General features: G+C 42.6%; 1 protein-coding gene across 7 annotated transcripts in view; it reads right to left on the bottom strand.

Annotated features, from left to right (window-relative positions):
* The window catches only part of TNS3 (tensin 3), a 784915-nt gene that overhangs the window by 318609 nt on the left and 443142 nt on the right, over window positions 1-23164 (bottom strand). For 6 of the 7 annotated variants that reach the window (XM_085607385.1, XM_085607384.1, XM_085607387.1 and 3 more), the window contains one exon: window positions 22041-22082. In XM_085607385.1, coding sequence (XP_085463511.1) covers window positions 22041-22082 — 42 coding nt within the window. Of the gene's footprint in view, window positions 1-22040; window positions 22083-22602; window positions 22756-23164 lie in introns of those variants that run through there. The other variant, XM_085607389.1, reaches the window with a different exon arrangement.

The following is a 23164-nucleotide window of genomic DNA, read 5'->3' on the forward strand; positions in this document are numbered from 1 at the left end:
GTTTAAAAAGGGGCCTATATTACACATTTAATACATTATGCCTGTAAACATGCAGTGGATGTGAGGGTAATATGTGTGTATTGTGTTGCAGTGATGATTGAGAATGTTGAAGATGGCACTACCCAGATGCACGTGTTACCAGTTTGAGGTATTTTTACTTCGTAATTAGCCACATGTCACCGAAATCCTCTGCAATCAAGCCACGTTCAAAAGGTGACTTTCAGAATATGTAGCTGTTGTGTGCGTCTCCAGGAAAGGCAGCGTACACATCAGTGAAGCAACCCTGGCATCGTAAACAGCTTGCACGATGATGGAGTGCAAGTGGTGTATTGTTGCAGAAACGGTGTGCGGTGTGTGATGAGGTCGCTGAAGAACCTAGTGTGAGGAGTCAATGCTCAATTTCCCTCGCAACCTTTTGCCTTTCCACCAGTGACTGTGGTACGGTGATACACTACTGCACTCTTCAGTTGATGCATCTCAGCACCTGATATGCAAGCATCGTGACTGGCATGCTTGTTAGATCCCAATGTTGTAAGAGCTTGAGCTCACACTATGCTGCTGGTCACGGTTCATATCAGCTGAGAAGTGGTATCTGGGAATGACAGCTTCTCTGGGCACCCAAAGATGTTGATCCTTTGCCTGTAAACACTCTCTCTGCTGTGACTCGAATAGTTATTACTCAAAAGGAGAGACAAAGCAACAAACACATTCACCAACATTAAGAAGGTAGAAAATGTTGTTTGGTGTCTGAGTTCATTTCTTATGTGGTAATCCTGGCAGTGACTGGTTGGTGCTGAAATGTGTAGTGAAATTCAGAGCAATAACTCCTGCAATTGCCAGGTGTGTTGCAGGTGTCCTGCTAGATAAATCTACATCATTTGCATTTAAGAGTAAAACGAATAGAAATAAAAATTAATCCTGTTTTAACATTCAACAGGATATGGATATAAGAAAATAAATAAACCTAAAAAGTATTTAAGGCTTGATATATAATTGACCAGGATATGATTTCAAAAATATATTATGAATGGCATTTGAAAAGGAAAACAATAAGCAGAACACTACTCAGTATTTCTTAAAAAGGATAATTAATTCCCAAAGCTATAAAATATGGATCTTTATTTTCGAATATATTTCTAAAATGTGTTGGCTTCATAATTTCTATGGGAGTGTTTTGCAGTACCAGTGATTGGCCATTTGTGGTGCTGGGCTTACTCGAAGGCTAAGCTGGAGTACATTTACTACTGTTTTGAGTCCTTTCTGGATGTGGGAATACTAGAAGTGCAGTTTGCGAATCGCAATGATTTTTCTCTTTTGTGGGTGGGACTTTTGTCCTACCTAAAGGCTTCCGTAAACCCCTCCCTTTTTGTAATAAGTATTCCCCTCTTCCGGCCACACCCTACTGTCCCTCCTACATCCTTCCAAAAAAACTATGGGTACGTTTGCAGAGGTCTTCTGAGTCAGCCTGGAGATGTTAACACATAAAAGACAGGAGTGGCAGAGGCCTCCACACGTAAGTTAGTGAATAGCATTTTACAGTATGTCAAAGAGTACTATTGTAGTACTACTAAATGTGCTAAAAAATGCGGTTTGTAAATAGGCCCCTATGTATTAAGATTTCATGACAGAAGGACTGCATATTGTGACAATCCTTGAACCACTGTAATACAAGTCATTGGGAAGTGAAAAGAGACCTCTTCAACTACCTAAAACAAGACATTATATATTTGGTTTTTTGTCCAGTTTAGTTTTCACTATGAAATGCTTTCTGAAGACGGTTTCTGGCTCATATTACAGTTAATAAACTAAAACTTCAATACACTCTGGACTTGATAATATATGTTCTAGATTGTAGACCTTTTTGGATATTTAACTTTTAAAGTTGTCAATGTATATTGTTCTGTGGAACATTACAAATAAACTGTTTCAATGTAATTAACATTTCACATAGAAAACAGATACTCCCATGGTTCTATTTGTTCCTCTGCATGCACACTGATATTCCCTACTTGTTCTGCTGATCTAAATCGCTCTACTCTTCCATACAAGTAAATAGCAATGAAATTATTTGTTCACTGTCTATACGCTGGGGAAGGATATGATCATGGAAGTCGCTAACCACTTATCATGACATACAGTCGTAGCTACGTTTAGTGTACGTGTGCTGCCAGCAGAGGGAAGCAGAAGCCTTGCTATTACATAGAACACAAACACACACACAAAAGGAACAGCAAAACTCAAGCCACTTTCAATTCCCTCTGCCTTTGACACGAGAATCACAGCTAGGACATTAGCTATTAATGCTGCAGCAGGCGCAGCAGCACCAGGGCCCAAGGGGTGTGAGAAGGATCTCTGCATCTCCATTATGATATTATTTGACTATCCGAATAGTGACATAGAGACCATGTCTGGTTTCCTAAAGAGATCTTAGGGACATTCAGAACGTTGACCTAGGAATGCAATTCACCTGTTATTTACCATTGGGTTTGTGGTTTTTAACTCACATTCTCTAGCTATTTGCTGCCTTTATTTGCTTTAGGCTGTCCCAGCTCGAGCTCCTCCCTCCCGTTGACCAAACCTTGTTTACTGTATTCTTGAACAAACTCACTTTCTGTAAACAAGCCTTTAAATCTTGTTCTTATCTTGTCACATTTGCGGTGCATTCAAAGACAGAGGTCACATTTCAGGCTCTGTCTTCCAGGGAGCTTGGTGTTTATTTTTGTTTCTCGGACTTCAAAGCGTTAGAATTTATGTGACATTCATGCTGACTAGTTGGGGGGTTTGCTTGAGGAAGGCTGTACAGATGTTCTTTTTTCAGCACACAAAATTTAAATGTCTGTAAATAAACTGTACAGATAATCAAATCAATGCATTGGTTGATGACATTTCCACACATTATCGTTTGTGTGCTGTATACCTTTATCAGTAAAACTGGATATGAGTGCAAATGTAATGGTCATTTCAATTGAAAATGTGTTGGCTGTAATGGCAGCATGCTACCATACCATACATACTCCACTTTACCCCACTCTACTCTGCACCAATCCACACTGTCACTGCACTCTTGTCTGCGCCACTTTAATCTACGCCTCTCTACTCTACACCACGCTATTTTATGCCAATGCAATCTACCCCATGGTACTCTACTATGCACCACTGCACTCTTTGCCACTGCTCTCTACACTACTCTGTGTCAATCCACTCAATGCCACCCTATTCTGCAACACTGCACTCTATGCCAACACACACTACAGCACTTTACTCACAGCCAATTCACTGGATGCCAATCTACTCTGCACCAAATCACTTTGTGCCACTGCACTCTATGCCACTCTATTCTACTCTGCGTCACTGCACTATATGCTACTCTAGTCTACTCTGCAGACTGTACTCTACACTGCTCTACTCTGCTTCACTGCACTCTAAGCCACTGTATTCTGCACCACTGCGCTCTAAGTCAGTCTACTCTACACCACTGCACTCATCACTTTACGCTGCACCACTGTGTGTCACTGCACTCACTTTACGACACTCTACTCTGTGCCACTCTTCGCCACTTGTCTACACTCTACGCCACTCTAATCTACAGTGCACCACTGTACTCTTAAACTGCACTCTACAGCACCTCACTCTACGCCTCACTGCTCTGCACCACTCTACTCTATGCCAGTGCACTTTATATCACTCTACTTTGCACCACTGTACTCTTGGCCACTGCACTCTACACTCCTCCACGCCACTCCACTTTGCAATACTGAACTTTGTGACAATACACTCTACGCCACTACCCTGCACCACTCCACTCAATGCCACTTAATTCTACTCTAAAACAATCTACTCTACACCAATGCACTATATGCCACTCACCTCTACGCAACTGCAAGCAATGCTGAGCCACTCTACTCAATGACACTCTACTCTATTCCACTACTCTATATCACTGCACTCTACCCTGCACCACTATAATCTACTCTGCACCACTCCACTTGATTCTGAAACAACCTACTCTACACCACTGCACTCTATGCCAATGCACCACTTCACTCTATGTGCGACTCTACGCCACTGCACTCTACGTTATGTCACTCTACTCTAAACCACTGCACTCTACACCGTTTTACTCAACACCAATACACTCTACGCCACTACCTTGCACCACTCCACTCAATGCCACTTAATTCTACTCTAAAACAATCTACTCTACACCAATGCACTATATGCCACTCACCGCTACGCAACTGCAAGCAATGCTGAGCCACTCTACTCAATGACACTCTACTCTATGCCACTACTCTATATCACTGCACTCTACCCTGCACCACTATAATCTACTCTGCACCGCTCCACTTGATTCTGAAACAACCTACTCTACACCACTGCACTCTATGCCAATGCTCCACTTCACTCTATGTGCTACTCTACGCCACTGCACTCTACGCTATGTCGCTCTACTCTAAACCACTGCACTCTACACCGCTTTACTCAACACCAATGCACACTGCGCCACTTTACCTATGCCAATGTCTTTTTAAAACTGCACTTTACACCACTATAGTCTACAACAGTCTACTGTATGCCACTGCACTCTACAACATTGCACTCTGTGACTGCACTCTACGTCACTATTCTACTCTGCAGCAATGTACTCTATGGCACTGCTCTCTGCACCACTCTACAACACCGCACTCTACTATGTATGACTGCACTCTACGCCACTGCACTCTATGCCACTGCACCACTCTACTCTATGCCACATCACTCTACTCTGCATCAATTCACTCTATGTCACTGTACTCTATGCCAATCCAATCTAATCTACTCTGCAGCACTGCACTCTATGAAACTTTACTCTATTCCACTGCACTCTATGCCACTTTACTCTACTCTGAAATAATCTTCTCTATGCCACTGCAGTCTATGCCACTCTATTACCCTCTGCACTAATCCACTCTACGCCACTCCACACACCCTATGCCACTGCACTCTACACCAATACTCTCTACCCCATTTTTATCAAAACCAATACCCTACGCCACTGCACTCTATACCAGTCTACTGTGCACCACTGCACTGTACACCACTATACTCAACAACACTGTACTCTACACCATTACACGGTCACTTTACTCTGTACCACTCTACATCACTGCACTCTGCGCTACTCTACACCACTGCACTCTACAACACTCTATTCTGCAGTACTGCACTCTACGACACTCTACTCCACTTTACGAAACTCGACTGCACTCTATACCAATGCACTCCACACCACTAATCTACTATGCATCACTGTACTCTATGAAATTGCACTCTACACCACTTGAGTCTAGGCCACTCCACTCTGCACCATTCCACGTCACCCCACTCTGCAACACTGCACTCTACACCACTACTCTATATCACTCCACACTACCCTGCACCACTCCACTCTACACTAACTCACTCTTCTCTGAAACAATCTACCTTATGCCACTGCACTCTATGCCAATACACACTACGCCACTCTACTCTATACCACTGTAATCAATGTTGTGCAACTCTACTCTACACCACGCTCCTCTATGCCACTGTGCTCTACCCTGCACCACTGTGCTCTATGCTGCACCACTATACTCTAACATGCACCACACCACTCTACTCTGAAACAATTTACTCTACGGCACTGCACTTTATGCCACTGTACTCTACATCACTCTACTCCACTCTAAGCCACTGCCCTCTACTCTATGCCGCTGTACTCTAAACCACTGCACTCTACGCTAATGCACTCTACACCACTTTACTCAAAACCAATGCACCCTACACCACTGCACCTATGCCAACTACTTTGCACCACTGCACTTTACACCCTTATACTCTACAATATTCTCTACACTCTATGTAATCCACTCTACATCACTTTATTCAAATCCAATGCACTCAATGCCACTGCACTCTACACCAATCTACTCTGCACCACTGTACTTTATGCCACTTCATTCTAGGCCACTCTACAACACTCTACTCTGTGATACTCCACTCTATGATGCTCTCTCTACTCCATTAATCTCTGCTCCACTGACACAGTACTTCACTCTATACCACTCCACTCTATGCAATTCTACAACACTATTCCACTCTACGAATCTCTACACAACTCCCTCTATGCTACTCCGTGCCACTTTACTCCCCTCTATTCTATGACACTCTACTCCACGCCATTCCAGTCTATGACAATCTACACCGCTGTATGCCACTCTACGCAACACCCTCCACACCACTCCACTGTGCTTTACACCAATCCACGACACTCTATGCCACTTCACTATACGGCACTCTACTCAACTCTGACACTGTGCTCCTCTCTATGCCACTCAACTCTACGCCCATGTGATCTACGACACTCTACTTCCTTCACGACACTCCACAAAACTGTTTGCTAATCCACGACACTCCATTCAACTCTACTATACAGCACTCCACGCCACTCCATAACACTCCACTCTACTACACTTTACGTCACTCCTATCCACACCACTCTCCTTTACGCTACTAACTTTTAGCCATGCTAAACAGCAGCCACTCTGGTGTACAACATTGCTAAAACATTTTAGCAAACCCAATAGCTCTTGCATACACTAATGACATCCTTGCCCCGCTACTCTATTCTCTATTCTCAACAATAAAGGTAATTGACAGGGCAGAGATTGAGCCAGCAATAGCGTTGTGACACAATGGCAAGTGATACGTTGTAGCCAACACTGGATCAGGTGGGTCAGAGAACTAATACACCCACTTCAGTAATCCTTGCTGATACTTGTACAGTGCTTAATTTGAGCTGGTGGTTGGAAGTGTAGCCAATAAGCACTAATTTTTTGCAACCAGTACTTATTTTTGCTCATCAGACTTTGAGGTTGATGTAACGAGTGCCACGGAGTAGCACTGACTTGGGTAACAATAAACATCTGCACCAACATGCCTCAAGTGGTTAATTGTGCGCTTTACAAATACTTATGCTATTTCAATATTGTGGAGACTTGTGAGCAGGTGATCATTATATTTTTATAAGATGAAAATCAACACTGACATGCATGAACCTCAAATTATTGCGAGACAAAGAACAGCTTGCATTTTTCGTCTTGGGAAAAGGTTTAAGTCACTTGGTATCCAACTTCACACTCCATGGTTTCAGAATTAGCAGTGTATGGAAATATCTTTTTATGTACTAAGGACCCTTTGAAGCAGAAATTGTTATCAACTGTAAATGTTGAAGCCATTGACAAATCCATAATAAGCATTGACCAATCTAGGGGCATAAACGTGTTTTTCTGCTACCAATGCATGGTCTTCCAGCCCCATACCAGATAATGCTCACTAACACCATCGAGTGTCCCTCCCCACACTGTTTGCTCCATTCCTCGATTCACAATCTGATTGCACCTTAAGTGGCATGAATAACCAACCAGACAAAAAATAGGATCAACACGTGTCATACGTAGAGACAGCTTTGTCAACTTATATTTATTTGTTGAGCTTTTCATAAAACCAAAACATGCTCTAATGTATATTGGTTCACAACTGTTAATCAATAAATATAGATCACTATATATGGGAGAGGTTTAAAATATGTTTGATTAGAAAAGTTGCTTTACAGTTCCACTGATAAAGGGACATAACGGTGGGAGTGAAGGGACACTAAGTGTGGGACGAAATGGTGTAAGGATTGTCAACAGTCAGCTCGGTGGTATCTCCATTAAGAGTCAGGTGCAAGCATAGTAAATTGAGCATATGGATAGCACATCACACTGTCTGCTGTCAATGTGACATTATGCGTTAGAGTTGCCCATGGAAATGTTGTAAGATTTGCAGGGCCAAACTGGCCGTGGCGGGCATCGGGCATTTCCCCAGGAGGACGTATGGGCGAAGGCTGATTTTGCAGTGGAGGGGGACGTTTTTGTTACTGGGGGCCTGTTTTTTAGTAATGCTACTATATCGGCCCCTAGTAATAAAAGCAGCAGGGGGGCTGGTCCGTCAACATTGTCAGGGCTGCTTTGGGTTCGCAGTCCGGCCCGAAGATTTGTCACCTTTGTTGAAGATATTACTAGATGCAATAAAGGGCTATGCTATGGAAAACCATCCTTGAGTGGAGGCGACATTTTGACCAACGATGGGATCAAAGGAAAAAGGTCTAATGCTTCATAAAGTCATTAAAAAAACATAATGAAATGCACCATTAAATCTTCCTAAACTCCATTGTTTATTTATTTGAAAGAATGAATAAATGAATGAAAATGTGTCATCCAAAAATAAAGAGAGTTTGGCAAGTTCAGCTTTACACATTCAATGAATTAGCACAGATGGTGTTTGAAGAAGATATTTTGTCTGTTCTCTCAGAGAAGGAATGAGCACGTTCTATAGGTTCCAGTCCTGTATTCTTGCACCTCAGTCTTTTAAGATCTACCTTCTATAGGTGGAAAGAGGTTGAAATTGCAGAGCGAATCATCCTACTCGATACAATGGACGGTCAGCTTCAGGGGTATCCTGAATCCTTCACCCAGCTTGCTTTTAACTCAACCCGCTCAAACTTCTGTTCAGGGTTGGAAAGAATACCTGTTTCTTCTTAACCTCTTCTATGCCCATGACGAGATAGTCTCGTCATGGAGCACGGTTGCGCTGTGCCCATGACGAGACTATCTCGTCATGGACCCCGCCCGCTAATGAAAGGCCCGGCACAGCAGGGGGAAAGGGCGGGGCACTGAAGGGGTTAAAGTGCGGCACATTGAATAAATATATAAACTTTTGTATGACGATCTAGCAACATAAGATTCGCATGGGAGGGAATTCAAGATACCAAATACGTCTTATGGATACCTACCTAGATATGAAAAGAGGCGCTGTTGGCTCTTTGCATGATATCTACTACAGGCTTGCGCAAGTATTCACTTTATGAAACAGAAACAGAAAGAGAAACACTTGGGGCTCTCCTAGCAGCAACCCCCTTCAATAGGACACAAGGCACCTATTTCGAAATGGTGAATGAAGAAAATGAAATAGGATGCACCTGTAGCAATGACGGGCAGTTGGTACTGTGAGCAACCAGTAATAGGGCATTAGACAAACAGCAACAACATTGAATCAGACCTCAAAGATAACATTAGTTAGCATACATGCTTAATCTCTCAATACATTTGAAAATAGAATTGATCACGATGGTTTAATGAATATGTCTTTACTGGTATGGTATGAACCATGATTCCTCTTGTGCAGTGGGTTTTGGTCATCCCTCTTCGTCTATTGGGCTATTCAAGTAAAATTCACATATTCCTTATAACTACCAAAGTATAAGGCGTAGATCAGTCGGGCACCCACATCAACATTCGTCTGTCTTCACTGTGAGTGATATCATTTTTGCTTATGCAAATTTGCACATTGGCCTAAAAAGTAGTCCATTTCAGCGCTACAACTGTAGGCCAATCTCTCCTTTAATTTCTGTTTTTATTCTATATTTTATAAATATTTTTGCAGTAGGTTATTTTTACTTATGCACACCACATTCAGAGTGTGCAATTTTTACTTTTGATTAACTTTACTTTTTCATATGCATTTGTTTACAACAATTAAGACCATACATTGTAGGGTTATCCAGGTCAGAACTATTGGCTTTGCCAATGCTTACTCCCACAAGCATTGTAACTTTAAAGTCAATCTCATGTGTTTCTTTGATCAACATGGTTTAGACATATTTCAGAGTGAGATTAGGCACAGGCTACTGGTGAGAGTACAAGAGGCACAAAGAGAAATTGTTTATGATCCAAGCTAATGGCAGTACTCAAAGGTTTTTTTCCTTCTTCGGAGCAGGACATCAAACAGCTCGTGTATAATGCTAGGCAAGCCAAGTCTACAAAGCTGCAATTAAGATGGGAAAAGTTCCTCAGATGAACAGGACTTTATGCCATAAAAGGTGTTCCCCATAACTCACTACTGGATTTACCAGAAAATCACAAGTGAGTCAATCACAGACATATTAATAAAACAAAACATAAGATAAAGTGCTTTGATGCCAATGGCTCTTCTGAGGCAACTCTATAAATACTCCTACATAAGCAGGTGCTATTAAATTACAGGAAAGTCAAGCTTGCTAACAGTAGCAGTGAGATAACGAGAAACAGAATACCATTGACATAGGCATTGTGAGGGCATACTGCTCCAAAGTCCATGTTTAACTAGGCGGGGCGAGGCATGGCCATGAAACAAACCGACTGTATTGTTCATTTACTGTGGGAAGTTTGGAGTTTCCCGTAGAAAAGAAAATGGACTAAAACAGAGAACCAGGTGCAGGAACTGTAACTGAAAGAGATAAAAATGGAGGGAAACAGAGGCTAGGTTTATAGGTGTGGCAACTGTAACGGAGGAAAATAACTACTACAGGTGTGGCATTGTAACGGAAACAGTGGGATACAGGTGTGAGGCGTTGGACCAGCGCAAACAGGCTTTTAAAATCATCATGTTCAAATGTAACCCCTAAAATACTTGAGCGCCCATAACAAGAAGTTACCACCACCCACAGTACTTCATGCACTTTTCAAAAGTTTGGAAGAATAATAAGTTTGCTGTGGAATAATTAAAGCAGTACACTTCAAAGACAAACACTATTGGTACATACAGCTTTTACGTGCCAGAACAGTCGTACTACCTATCATAATGTTCTACTCATCACGAGCGTGTGTCTAATGCTATGGAGAACTGTCTGAATTCAGGATCTGCTCAGAAATAAAGGGCGACCTATATAAATAACAACGTATTTCTAGATACCATACTATTATAGTTCTAACTGCAGTAAATAATAGCTGCTACTAAACTATTACCAACTAACAAGTTATTCAATTTACTGAAAGAAGATGCATGGAAGAATGACTCCACACTGATGTGATTCAAACTTACACCATGCGGATCATGGACAACGTCAAAAACTAGATTGAAATTGGCATTCTGAATCCACTAGAATTACTGCCCCTGAGAAGAACGTTTGTGAATTTATTGCACAAGGTCAGTATTTCTCCCATATGTGGAGAGATATGTTTGAATATTAAGAAGAGCTGAGCAACTCAGGAGAAGAAAAATCGCTGTGCTAAAGGCTCTGCAATAAAGGTAGATTTGACTGTTTAACTAAAATGGTACCCAAAGGCTCTCCCTCTGACCATGACCAATTTGCGCTTTGAAAAATAATGCTCCAACTGTTGAAAAGATTACTCCCGCATCTCACAAATTTTAGCACAGACTCGTCAAAGGAGTGGACCATAACCCTCTCACTAAAGCTGAAGAGACTGCTGAACATAGCCTGAGATAGTGTAACTCGGTGGTGCAGCGCCTTCAGAAACAGCTACAAGGAGTTCAGACCCTCCTCCATGCGGGCTCCTGAAGACACACTTCACTTTGGGAAAGGGGTGCTATCATTGTCATTACTTTTGTGGATACTCTTGTGGCCCATTGAACTTAGGATGCAAATGTCTATTACAGGTAACTGCAATTTTGGAACAAAATCTTTAACTATGTCTAGTGAGTATAGTTAAATGGATTGTGGATATAAGAAGCTTTGCCCCCAAGAGGAGGGGGAGCTAAGAAAGAAATGTTTAAAAAAATAGTACCTCAATCACAGCAACAGAAGGACCTTAATAAACCTGAAGCAAACAGTACTTGGTCTTTGCTCCTGCAGCAAGAAGAGGAAGCGAAGACAGCTTGTGCTGCTCAATTGGAAGGCAGCAAATGAGAGTGACAATGAAGCTCATAAATGGTAAGCAATGGGCGGGCTCCAAGTCCCTTATTCAAGACAATATCTCTCACAAGCTAGTGCACAATTGCTGATGCAGGTGAGCCCTAAAAACCGGGACACTTTCTGCAGCGCCTTTCAGTAAGTCACTCTCACTCACACAATGAGCCTCTTTCCAAGCAGTGCCATAATGACGGCCCTGTAATGGCCTAATGCTCCGAATATCCATTTCCTCAGGCGGTACTCAGAAAAGCACCGGCTGCATAAATATTAACAAAAAAAAAACACACACACACACCTTTTGTTTAAAAAGCAAAAATGTGTTTGCAAATACAGTTTTATAGAGAACTAATACCTATATTCGGAAGGTGGGCAGACAATCTACAGAAAGTGTGAAGAGACTGAAAACAAAAGCATTTGTAGAATTCATTGCTATAATATATTCAAAAGCCCAAAACGTCTCTTTAAGCATTTAAATACGGTTCATGCTTAGCATTTATCATGCCCTACAAGCACAGCGCTTCTAACAAGAAATTACAAATCTGCGACACGGAATTAATTATTGGCCCATTAAGAGAAAATATCAAGCGCTCGAAATTCTGTTTTCTACTGCTTAACACTGATGTGCTCCTAGCTGGGCGAAAACCTGGTACTAATGTTTGATATGTGTCAGAGATGAGATGTCCATCTTGTCAAAAGCACAGGCAAATGTGACACTTCTGTCTGTACGTTGGCAATTACATTTAGAATACGTTGCTTCCTCTGAGGGCTTAGCTATTACAATTTTTAATTATTTTCAATTCAAGCTCATATCATATTTTCTGAAAGAAAAGGTGACAGCTATTGGTATCCATGGCACTCACCTCTGATATCTTGAAATAGATAAAAAACGACTTTAAGGACTAAAACAAATCCTTCTCAGTAAGTGGCACAGGAGCACTTCACAGAGCCACTAAAAATCCTTGGGTAAAAGCTGCCTTGGCAAATCTTAGGGAAAAGGCTGGTAGCAACTAAAGAGTTAATGCAAAACTCACCTTAATTGCGTGACTCTCTGAGGGGTAGCTTTGCAGTGGGTGTGGTCTATTCCGTGTAAGATCAGGAATGTCACATCACTCTCCACTCTAGTTAGTCTAATGGGATGCGATGCAGATCAGTGACTTACCGGGGACCAGTAGCTGACCAAGATCATGTGATGGCGTATCTACCTATGCAACAGTTCCCTTGTCTGGCAAAATGGGCATCTTTTGGAAGCAGGCAGAACACCAGTATCAAGCACTGTTCATACTAAATGGAAAATTCTGCCAATCCTGAAAGTGCCTAGCGGAAATTATGTTAATAATAGCGCTGTACTTTTCAGATTTTTGAACTTTTCCACCTCAAACAAATTAGCAAATGATGAAACAGTCCCAAAGGGGATGTCACACCTTCATTTGTGCTTTCTTTTTTATTAGAAATTCGGTAGAAGCACCTACAACATGTGATTTATGCTTAGAGATGTAAAGAACTTTTCAAAATTCCAACATAAAAAAAAGATATTTATGACTCAACATTCAATTCATAATCAGTCCAGTGTGAGTGAAGAATATGTTGCATAGAGATCCCTCACTTGCAGTTGCATCCTCTGTAGGTAAACCCAGTCTTCAGCCTCCATGGCTCCGTTCATTCAATGCCATATGGTTTTCTTACTCTAGACTCCACGTTTTGAACTATAAGTCCACCAGCATGCGCATAACTCACAGAATACAACCCTGCTTCTCTCATATCCCATATAACTTTAGTATCCATTTCATGAATCCATGGTTAGTAAGAACTGTAGGTCCAAACTGTGCATTAACCATTGAAAGCGTGACCACGTGACAGCCTTGAAAGAACTTGTTCCACTGGAAAAAAAAGCATCAAATCAAAACACTGTGCACCTTCCAGAAGTCTGCCTAGAAAAGGTCACTGCTATTTATAAACTTTTGCCACTCACTGTACACCAGACACAAGTATATAGCAGCAAAGGCACCTAGTTCGCCAACAAAACGTGTAACAATGGAAACGTGGCAGTAAATCACTGGCAGCAAACTACAGAATGCCTTAAACCACCATTCTGAATGGTGCACATAACTACCTCCACTTGAAGATATTTATAACAAGCATTAGCAAAGCCAACAGGCCTCACTTTACTGGCTTAGTCAATGGTTTTTAGCAACCTAGATGGCTAAAGAAGAAAAAAAAGACTACCACCTGATTGTTGTAGTCACTGTCGACATGAGTTTATAAGTGAGAGAAAGCAACATAGAGAGCAGAGGGTGGAAGAGAAGCATACCAGGGAGACAGCTAGAAAACACATGCACACTTGTGGAGTGCTTCACACAAAAGAAAAAGGTAGTTTCCTAAAAGCAAGCAGTGGAAGGACACAAGTAAATTGGCAATGTTCCAGGTGAAGGAGAGACACAAGATGGACAAGGCAAGCCATCATATCAGAAATAGGCAACTGAGAGTAACATTAATGTAACCAATTGTAAGAAATGAGCTGAAAGCCCCTCTATGTTCATGGTGTGCCCACAATATGTCACAGAGTGCAGCACGGTCTGGTAGGCTCAAGCTAACAATCTAACTCTCCATGACTGCTTTTTGTTAAAGACCTGTGATATAAGAAACTCATACGATTTAGATATAAAACGGAAACTAAGAGTACAATGCAAAACTTGATTTTCCTGGCACATTGTGTGGGTCACAGCACTAGCGCTGGAAGCCTATCACAGCAGACAAATTAGCATTTTGACCACCCCTCAATCATGCTCCACGTGGCAGTTCACAAAATGTGAATTTTTTTTCCAAAATTATTTTTCTATAGATTATTTTTTTAAGACAGTGGAGAGTTTGCCTTTCAGAAAATCTATCTTTGTACAAGGCACTTTTGAAATGGGATGGATATTTGATTGGAGTATTATAATAAGGTTGGCAAATATTGATCGGCTTTGAGGTATTTCAAGGTAGATATCTTTCAACTCCAACCAACATGGAAGGGGAGATATCCCCACAATAACATGTAGTAATTACCAAAAGTGTCATCTCACCTTATACCTGGTCACAAGTCAACTTGATGATATCACACCTGCTAGAAAGGTATGCTGACCTAGATCATTCTTCTTTCTTGTTCTTATCACTGATTTGCTATTGTATTATCCATGATTTACAAAGTGCTGTAAACACATTTAGCTCAACCGATCACTTTCTATGGTGCAATTTCTAAAGATGATTTGATACATAATTAGAGAAATACTATTGTTGATATTAAAATGACATAAGAACTGGTGAAAATGGTCCGAAAGAGCCCATATTTCGGAGTTCTTTATTGCAGAGACTAAACCCACAGAAAAGATAATTCTATTTGAAAGTGAATCATAAACACAAAATATTAAAAATATAGGAAAAAATCTTGAAACCAAAATCAAACAAGCATTTGAAATGCAACAGGCCTCACATTTGCGAGAGTTTAAGCTATTGTCATTGTATTTGCAATTGCAAAAAGAACTGTTGATGGACAGAATGCAGAACAATGTCATACTTTCACCCCAGTACAGAGATCTGGGCCTAAATCCATTGTTTTTTTGCTCACCATGCCATTCCAGTTTGAACCCATCCATAAGCTAATCAGTCTTGACCCTGTGTCCCATGGGAACAGTCCAGCCCGAACTGCCAAGCCAGGTCCTCCCTGGACTGGAAACAAGCATCCTAGGACCGGTTTCGGGGTTTCACCCCTCTTCAGCCAGTATAGCTTGATTCCAGTGGCATGGAGAGAACAGGACTCACGTCTGAGCATACCCGTCCCACTCGGGGTGACAAATGCAAAAAGAACAGTTGATGGACAGAATGCAGAACAATGTCATACATTCACCCCAGTACAGAGATCTGGGCCTAAATCCATCGTTTTTTTGCTCACCATGCCATTCCAGTTTGGACCCAGCCATATGCAAATCAGTCTTGACCCTGTGCCCCATGGGAACAGTCCAGCCCGAACTGCCAGGCCAGGTCCTCCCTGGACTGGAAACAAGCATCCTAGGACCGGGTTCGGGGTTTCATCCCTCTTCAGCAAGGATAGCTTGATTCCAGTCACATGGAGAGCACGGGACTCACTTCTGAGCATACCCGTCCCACTCGGGTTGACAAATGCAAAAAGAACTGTTGATGGACAGAATGCAGAACAATGTCATACATTCACCCCAGTACAGAGATCTGGGCCTAAATCCATTGTTTTTTTGCTCACCATGCCATTCCAGTTTGGACCCAGCCAAATGCAAATCAGTCTTGACCCTGTGCCCCATGGGAACAGTCCAGCCCGAACTTCCAGGGCACGTCCTCCCTGGACTGGAAACAAGCATCCTAGGACCGGTTTCGGGGTTTCACCCCTCTTCAGCCAGGATAGCTTGATTCCAGTGACATGGAGAGCACGGGACTCACGTCTGAGCATACCCGTCCCACTCGGGGTGACAAATGCAAAAAGAACTGTTGATGGACAGAATGCAGAACAATGTCATACATTCACTCCAGGATGCTTGTTTCCGGTCCAGGGAAGACATGGCTTGGCAGTTCGGACTGGACTGTTCCCATGAGGCACAGGGTCAGACTGATTTGCATATGGCCATGTCTGAACTGGGGTGGTGGAGTGAGCTAAAGAATGATGATGGATTAAACCCAGATCAGTTGACTGGGGGTGAGTGTTTGATTTGCTCAAACGCTCTGTCAATCATCCCCTTTGGTATCGCATTGTATTTGCAATGCCAATAGCTTAAACTCTCGCAAATGCAAGACTTGTTGCATTGCAAATGCTTGTAAAAGTGCACCATGGGCTTTTGCAAAAAAAAAAAAAAGGCATATTTGTCAAGTTGACAAACATTTTATTTTTTTGTAAATGCTGCCCGTGCGGCGCTGTCACTTTAACGGCATCTTCACCCCTTTCTTTAGAAGCGGTTCATCTATAGAAAGGTGTGCCTTGCTGAAACAGTAGCGCAGCATTGCAGTCAAGCACTTTGTGCCTGCAATAGGGGAAAGTCATTAAAGAAAATTGTGCTCAGACTGTAGATAACACAGACCGTGCAACAACACAAGTAAAAAGTCCAGTCCTTATAGGAGGTTACAAATGCAGACAAGGCGGTACTAAGGAGGAACTACTAAGCCTATTCATGAATCTAAAGCAGCCATTTAGAAACAACAGTAATAGGAGCCAATTGAAAAGATGGGTGGAAAATGAGCAGAGCTTCAAGTCAATGCCTGAATATAGCATGCCTCGCAGAGCAGTGCATGCGCTGCCCAGGCTCGACATAAAAGGTACTTTTTGTTTTTCGAGTGGAGATAGGTGGTTTGCCATTTTTTCACTTCCTTTTTTCAGTCCTCTGATATCTCTTCAATCTGCATCTCTCTGCTTGTTTCGGCATAGCAGCACATAAAATCACCAGGAATAAACACTTACACTGGTAATATAGGTCAATTGACCTTGGAGCATAAAGTGCCATTTACCAATAATCATTTCTGATGGCCATTCCAGCTTCTCATCTCTGAGGCTCCCTGTACTCCTGCTGCATGCTTGCTTCCTGCCTACTCCAGAGGCGAGTGTGAGCACAACATGTACTCTCTGCTAACATTATGTATCCCTCTCGTCTTCCCACATCCACCCGAAAAAGCTGCAAACATATTTTGTAGCAGATTCAATTGATTTTTCCTTCGAATGTGATTCTTTGGTCTAGCAGCCATACTTTTGTTTCCATAAGTATTTCAATTTAAACAAAAAGTTTTTTGTTTTTTGTTCCGGTCAAATACTGTTAATCTGATGTAACCATGGTTCTCGTTGTCCTCTGATTTATTCACTTTTGTTCCATGTGCCCCCTCTCTGAGGCTGTTTCTATTATATAGAAAGACGTTTTGTGTTTTTTTCTCCTTTCATGGCTCATATCTAGTATTTCTGTTGTCTTATCTTGGTTCTTGAACATGCCGATAGATGTCTCCTTCGTCTGACCCAACAGGAATAATCTGTAAAGGTGAAATTAAAAGGTACTAGGCCCTGTATCTACCATGCCTCTGCTAAGTCAGTGGCATTCAAGAATGGCTGAGGTGGGCACAGAGGCAACTGCAGTATTGGATCCCGTCGTAGTTAAGCACAAGAACGCTACACAGCAGGCATCAAAGAACAACTGATGGCAGTAGTAGCAAACCTTCCTCAGCTTTATCTAAATGACGTTACATCTTCACCGCTCCCTGATTGTAATATTAGCGCTCTTTGATTTTTGTACACTGGGCTGATTCAAGTGCACCTTATATTTAGAGCTCCAAGTAGGACAGTATAGGGAGGGGAGTCCAGTGGTCAAAAGGACAGCAGGTAGGCAGGTGGGTAGAATGTAAAGAGAAACTTAGTCAGCTCTGCCACATAATTTTATTTTCCAGTGTTGCCTAATGCTGCGGACCCTGGGGATAAGTATAAGCAATACATGTAGAGGAATAGTTTGCATGATAGCACCAGTAACCTGATTGGCTCGCAACAGTGTTGTGGAGGGCAGGGAGTATATTAGGGCAAACAGGGCACAAAGTTAAAGTGGTATATTCTGGGAATGCTTTGTACTGTGGCTGTACTGTAATTGCATTAAAATACAGTTTCCTACCCTGATAAGGCATTGAAGTGAATCAGCAGATGGTAGCATGCTACACTGTAGGGGGGTGCTTGGTTAGAAGCCTGCTGATTGAAGTGTGGCCCACATTCAAAGCACTTTTGTGTTGCACAAGGGTGACCACTCACATTGCAGATGCATGTATTGGTGGGAAGAGAAGAAAAGTGTAGAGAGCTGACAGTTTACATTAATTTGATTGCTATGCACGGTTGACCGGGTATCAATTAATTCCATTTAATAAATAGCATGGTTTTTCTTTTTTTTTTTAAATGTTGAATCATTACGGAATTAGAAAGTTAAGACTTACCTGACATGTCTGTTTGGAATGGCTTCTAAGCTTGCCAGAGCTTGGGACTCAAAAGTTAAACGTATATTGGAACAGGATCACCAACTGAGCTCCGAGTAGCTCTTTTCACCTTTGAATAGAATCAAGGCTGTTTGCAACTAGCTGCAGTATTATGACCACAGCGCCCATCCACAATACACTGCATCCAACACAGACAGGGGCACCAATGACTCATCTCTTGGAAACCGGCACTTTGAAGCCGCCACTGCACGTGCAACGTCCAGATGAAATGTCTATCACTGGATTGAATGCTTGGTGACCCTACTTATAATTAGTGCTTTGAGGGAATTATAGAAGTACAGGTACTCACTCTTTAGAGTACCTGTTTGTTCCTAAGAGGTGCTGGTACTCTGTCATTAAATGTATTCAAGCAGTGCTGAGAAGTGCACACTCTCTCCCTTTCAAAATGAAGAAGTGCAGGTACCCAGTGCAGACAGTACCTGCGCATTTAAAGCACTGTGTATAATTGTACTCGCCGATTCCATAGAAATTCTACTTATCTGTTCAAACAGACAACATGCAAATGTGCTCTGCAGAAGAGACCACAAGTTTCCAGTATTTATAATGTCCTCACTGTTAAACCATCACCCCAAGCCAAATGTCTCCATAGATTTCCTGAAAACCTTCCTCGTCCTCCACAAATGTTTAATCTTCATTGATTTCAATAGGACAAGCCTCCAAAATCTCTCTAGCTCACCAGACCACGTGACTCAAAAGGTTGAAAAGCACGCACTAGGTTTGTCTCTGACTAGTACACAGACGCAAACTCTGGAAGACAAAAATAACTCTCGTGGAACACAGAAGAGACGTCATTTTTCTATGGTAACCAAAACAAACAAAAAAAATATGCCTGCGGCTCGATTCGCTGTAACGTGCTCTGCAACGGTCAGTTATGCCCCAGCGACTGCTCACATTCCGTGATAGAAAGGCGTCTGACCTTGGTGTATCTAATAAGTAACCAGTGCTGAATAAACAGGGAGGCGGCTGGGCCTGTACAAAGGAGGGGGCCCTCAGAAAGAACCTTATTGTCCGGCTGGACGGCAGGAGGCCATCTTGAAAGGTCACTTCAGAGCCTGAACTCTGGGGAGTCGAGAGCCAGGACTGGGAGGGCGGGGATATAGGAAACAGTATAAGATCTGAACGGCAGGCAGGCGCAGGGCTGTCCCAGGTCAGGTCTGCAGCTCCGAGGCTTTGCAACTGTCCCGTCGTATTTGAACAGTGCAGGCGCCTTCAGAATATCCGGCAATTGCACACGAGGCCTGCGCACTTCAGGGGCTTAAGACATAAACGCGGGTGTTGCTGCTAGAACCGTGAGGGCTAATGATGAAATCCAAACCACGTGGCATATTTAACTTTTCCGTGACACTTTACATACTAACATAGCGTCTCCCTATTTTCGCAGCATCTGGGCAAAATCCAATACGAGGCTGCTCGTGATCTTCAGTTGCAATTACAGACTCATAGCACAGAGGTGCATCCGTGCCAGATGTGTCCAAGGCCTTTGCCAGCCAAACAGAGAAACACAAGAGAACTCAAATGTAATGGATCTAAAACTAGGGTTCTTGAGACCACTGCAGGCAACTGACTTTTGGTGCCACCAGAAATGGTCACAAGAAGATGTGAGGGAGTGCCCAAAGTGCAAGATTTCATTTGTCCACCAGAGCTGCAGTGGTGTCAATGAAAACTCCGTTTGCAGAATTCACCTTATCAGACATTCCATCCAACACCAAATCACATGCTCTTTTTGTCCATATGATCTATTTCACCGCCAAGATAAAACAAATTACTTTAAGAAATGGCAATTTGAGCATGAGACCCCATGCTTACCTCTATTCACTAATCAGCATAAATTACTTGCAGGTGCTTTGGTAAACTCCGGGCTAACATAGACTCCAGAGTGTGCAGAATTCTGTAACATGTTTTATTTATGGTAAACGAAAGCGAGATACCCATTTGCCCTGTTACGGCCCTACACAGATTGCCAGTGAGGAACAGGGTGATTTTTAAAACTTACAGGTTATCTCTTCTTTGTTTCTGCTATATTTAGCCTCACAACATAGTGAAATTAATGGATGTTTTTATTTTTAAGACTGCACAGGGTATCTCAACTCTAGTGTTCTTGGTTTTTATTCAATAAGACTCTCTAAAGAATAAACTAGGGCTATACGAAAGTCACAATTTGCTTGTGCATAATTTTGTGAAATGTTGGAAAAATTACGCTAAACGCAAACCTGTCATTCCGTGCAATATTTAGGAAAAAAGGTTCTTCAAATCAATTTGACACAAAACCGCATTTCATACTAAAAATAGTGCAAAAACACTACGACAAACATCTGCTCACTGTACTTGTGGGTTCACTCTAATTTTTTACATTGAACGGTGCATTCATGGTAAGATGTTTACTATGAACGGCGCATAACTACACGAAGTGGCCTAGAAGTGCAATTTCAGGAATTTCATGTCACAAGGTTAATAAGAAATTCTTGCATACGCCAGCATAATTTAAATCCTGCCCATGGCTAGAATTAACTCCAGGTGAAAGGAAAGAGCCACGCCCCATCTGTATGTAACACATGAGAACAAAACAATCAAACTCTTTACCATACTCACACTACCCACCCACCGACTCACCATTGTCTTCTTCCACCACTAATGGTAGACCTTGCTTTCTGACCCCTAACTCCTGCCGCCAAATACTACACACTCACTTATTTCTCATTCGACCTGAATGCCCATGCGTCTCTAAGCACAGGTGATCGGCTCATGCCATTGTTATATAAATCAGTCCATCATCTTCCTGTGCATTAGCCACCATCAGCAGCATAATTTGAGGATTTCAACAAAAAGGTTTCCATGTCAAATTGATCAAATATTACTTAAAAAGCACCACACATGTTGCCACGCAGCGGTAGACTCCACACAATTGTTAATTAGCTACCCGTTAGTCACTAATTGCTGTATACAGAGGTTAAACAGTTCTATTGAGGCTAAAAGTTGTGCAGGTCAATATCAATGAGTTAGGATTACAAAACCATGGAATATTGCAACAGAATGTGCAACATTGCACCATATAATTTGCTTTTTCTTCTCACACAATTTAGGCAACCCTGCTTCACAATGTAGTCATCAATCGCCTCTATTGAGTGCACCCAATCACACAGAGAATATTTGCCCCAATTTAAACTGCTCTCCTACCATCACTCCAGGTTAATAATGTTTGGGTTAAAACCTGCAGTCAGGTTAAAAATTACCTTCGCTCATTTAAATAAAAGTAAGCAATTTATTAATTAAGGTTACTTACTGTTCTGATCACATGACTTAACGTTGACTCTGAGATGTTAGGCTGCAAAGATAAAGAAAACAATAATTAAGTTATTGTAACTAAACATAAGTTGTTACAACACAACAAAAAGCTGCCTACTAAAAAGTTACCAAACTATATGAGCAGCGGCCACATGGTACCCACAGGTGTAGCCCTCCTTCTCGAGATTGCAACGCACGTGCATCCTCCATGGACGCACTCGGGCATCTAAGAGTTACCTGCAGTTCCTCCGGGTAATGAAAACACTGAATAAACACACAGTGGTGTTGTGCGTCAGAGCTTCAACTTGACCGATAGCAATATTAACGATTATGGGGAAAGCAAAACATTCAGGGCCAGAAACGCTGGATTCAAAGATCCCAAGATCAAAGGAGCGCGCGCGCCGTCGGTCCCTCGCAGCCCAAACAAAGTGCGCCCTGTGCTCCGCGCGTTCAGAGAGGCCCGCGCGCACGCACCAGCTGCCAGCTTCCCGCTTCCCAGGCCCTGCAAGATGCGTATCACTCCTTGCGGGCGAGGACGCGGTCACTGGAACAACACCCACCACAGAGAAACGAGGGTCGGGGGGTCTCGCGCCTACTCCCAGAAAGTAAGACGGCGGCGAGGCTCTTCAGAGAGAGGCAAGAAGGAACAGGAGCCACGTGTTCGCCTTCTCAGACTCCCCCCTCCTCCCTCTCGTGCCTACTATCGCTGTGCCAACGGCGCGCGCTGATATGAGCACAGGCAGCACCTGTACTCACGTTACCTGGCACATCCTCGAGGCGTTAGGTCCCTGTGGGCACCTGGGCATTCTCTCTCTTGAGCTCGAGCACTGCCAGAGGACGGTCACAGGAGAGACAGACAGACGCAGACACACACACACCCTCTCTCCTCTCACTCTCTCACGGCTGGGCATCGGCATTCTCTCTGGCCATCAGCATGGCCGGCACCAAGGTTACTGGCGCAAGTTCAAGTTTAACGTTATCGTGATTTTGATAAGGCGCAGCTTTGGAGGGGGTGAAATCACGTACGCCCAAGGCCTAGAACTACCTCGGAAATTAGAGCGCGTTGAACCGACTGGAAGGCGGCTAACATCCTGCTGTGAGCAGGAACTCCAAATGGTACAA

Source organism: Triturus cristatus, chromosome 5_2, assembly GCF_964204655.1.
Source record: "Triturus cristatus chromosome 5_2, aTriCri1.1, whole genome shotgun sequence".
In the NCBI taxonomy this organism is placed as follows: domain Eukaryota; kingdom Metazoa; phylum Chordata; class Amphibia; order Caudata; family Salamandridae; genus Triturus; species Triturus cristatus.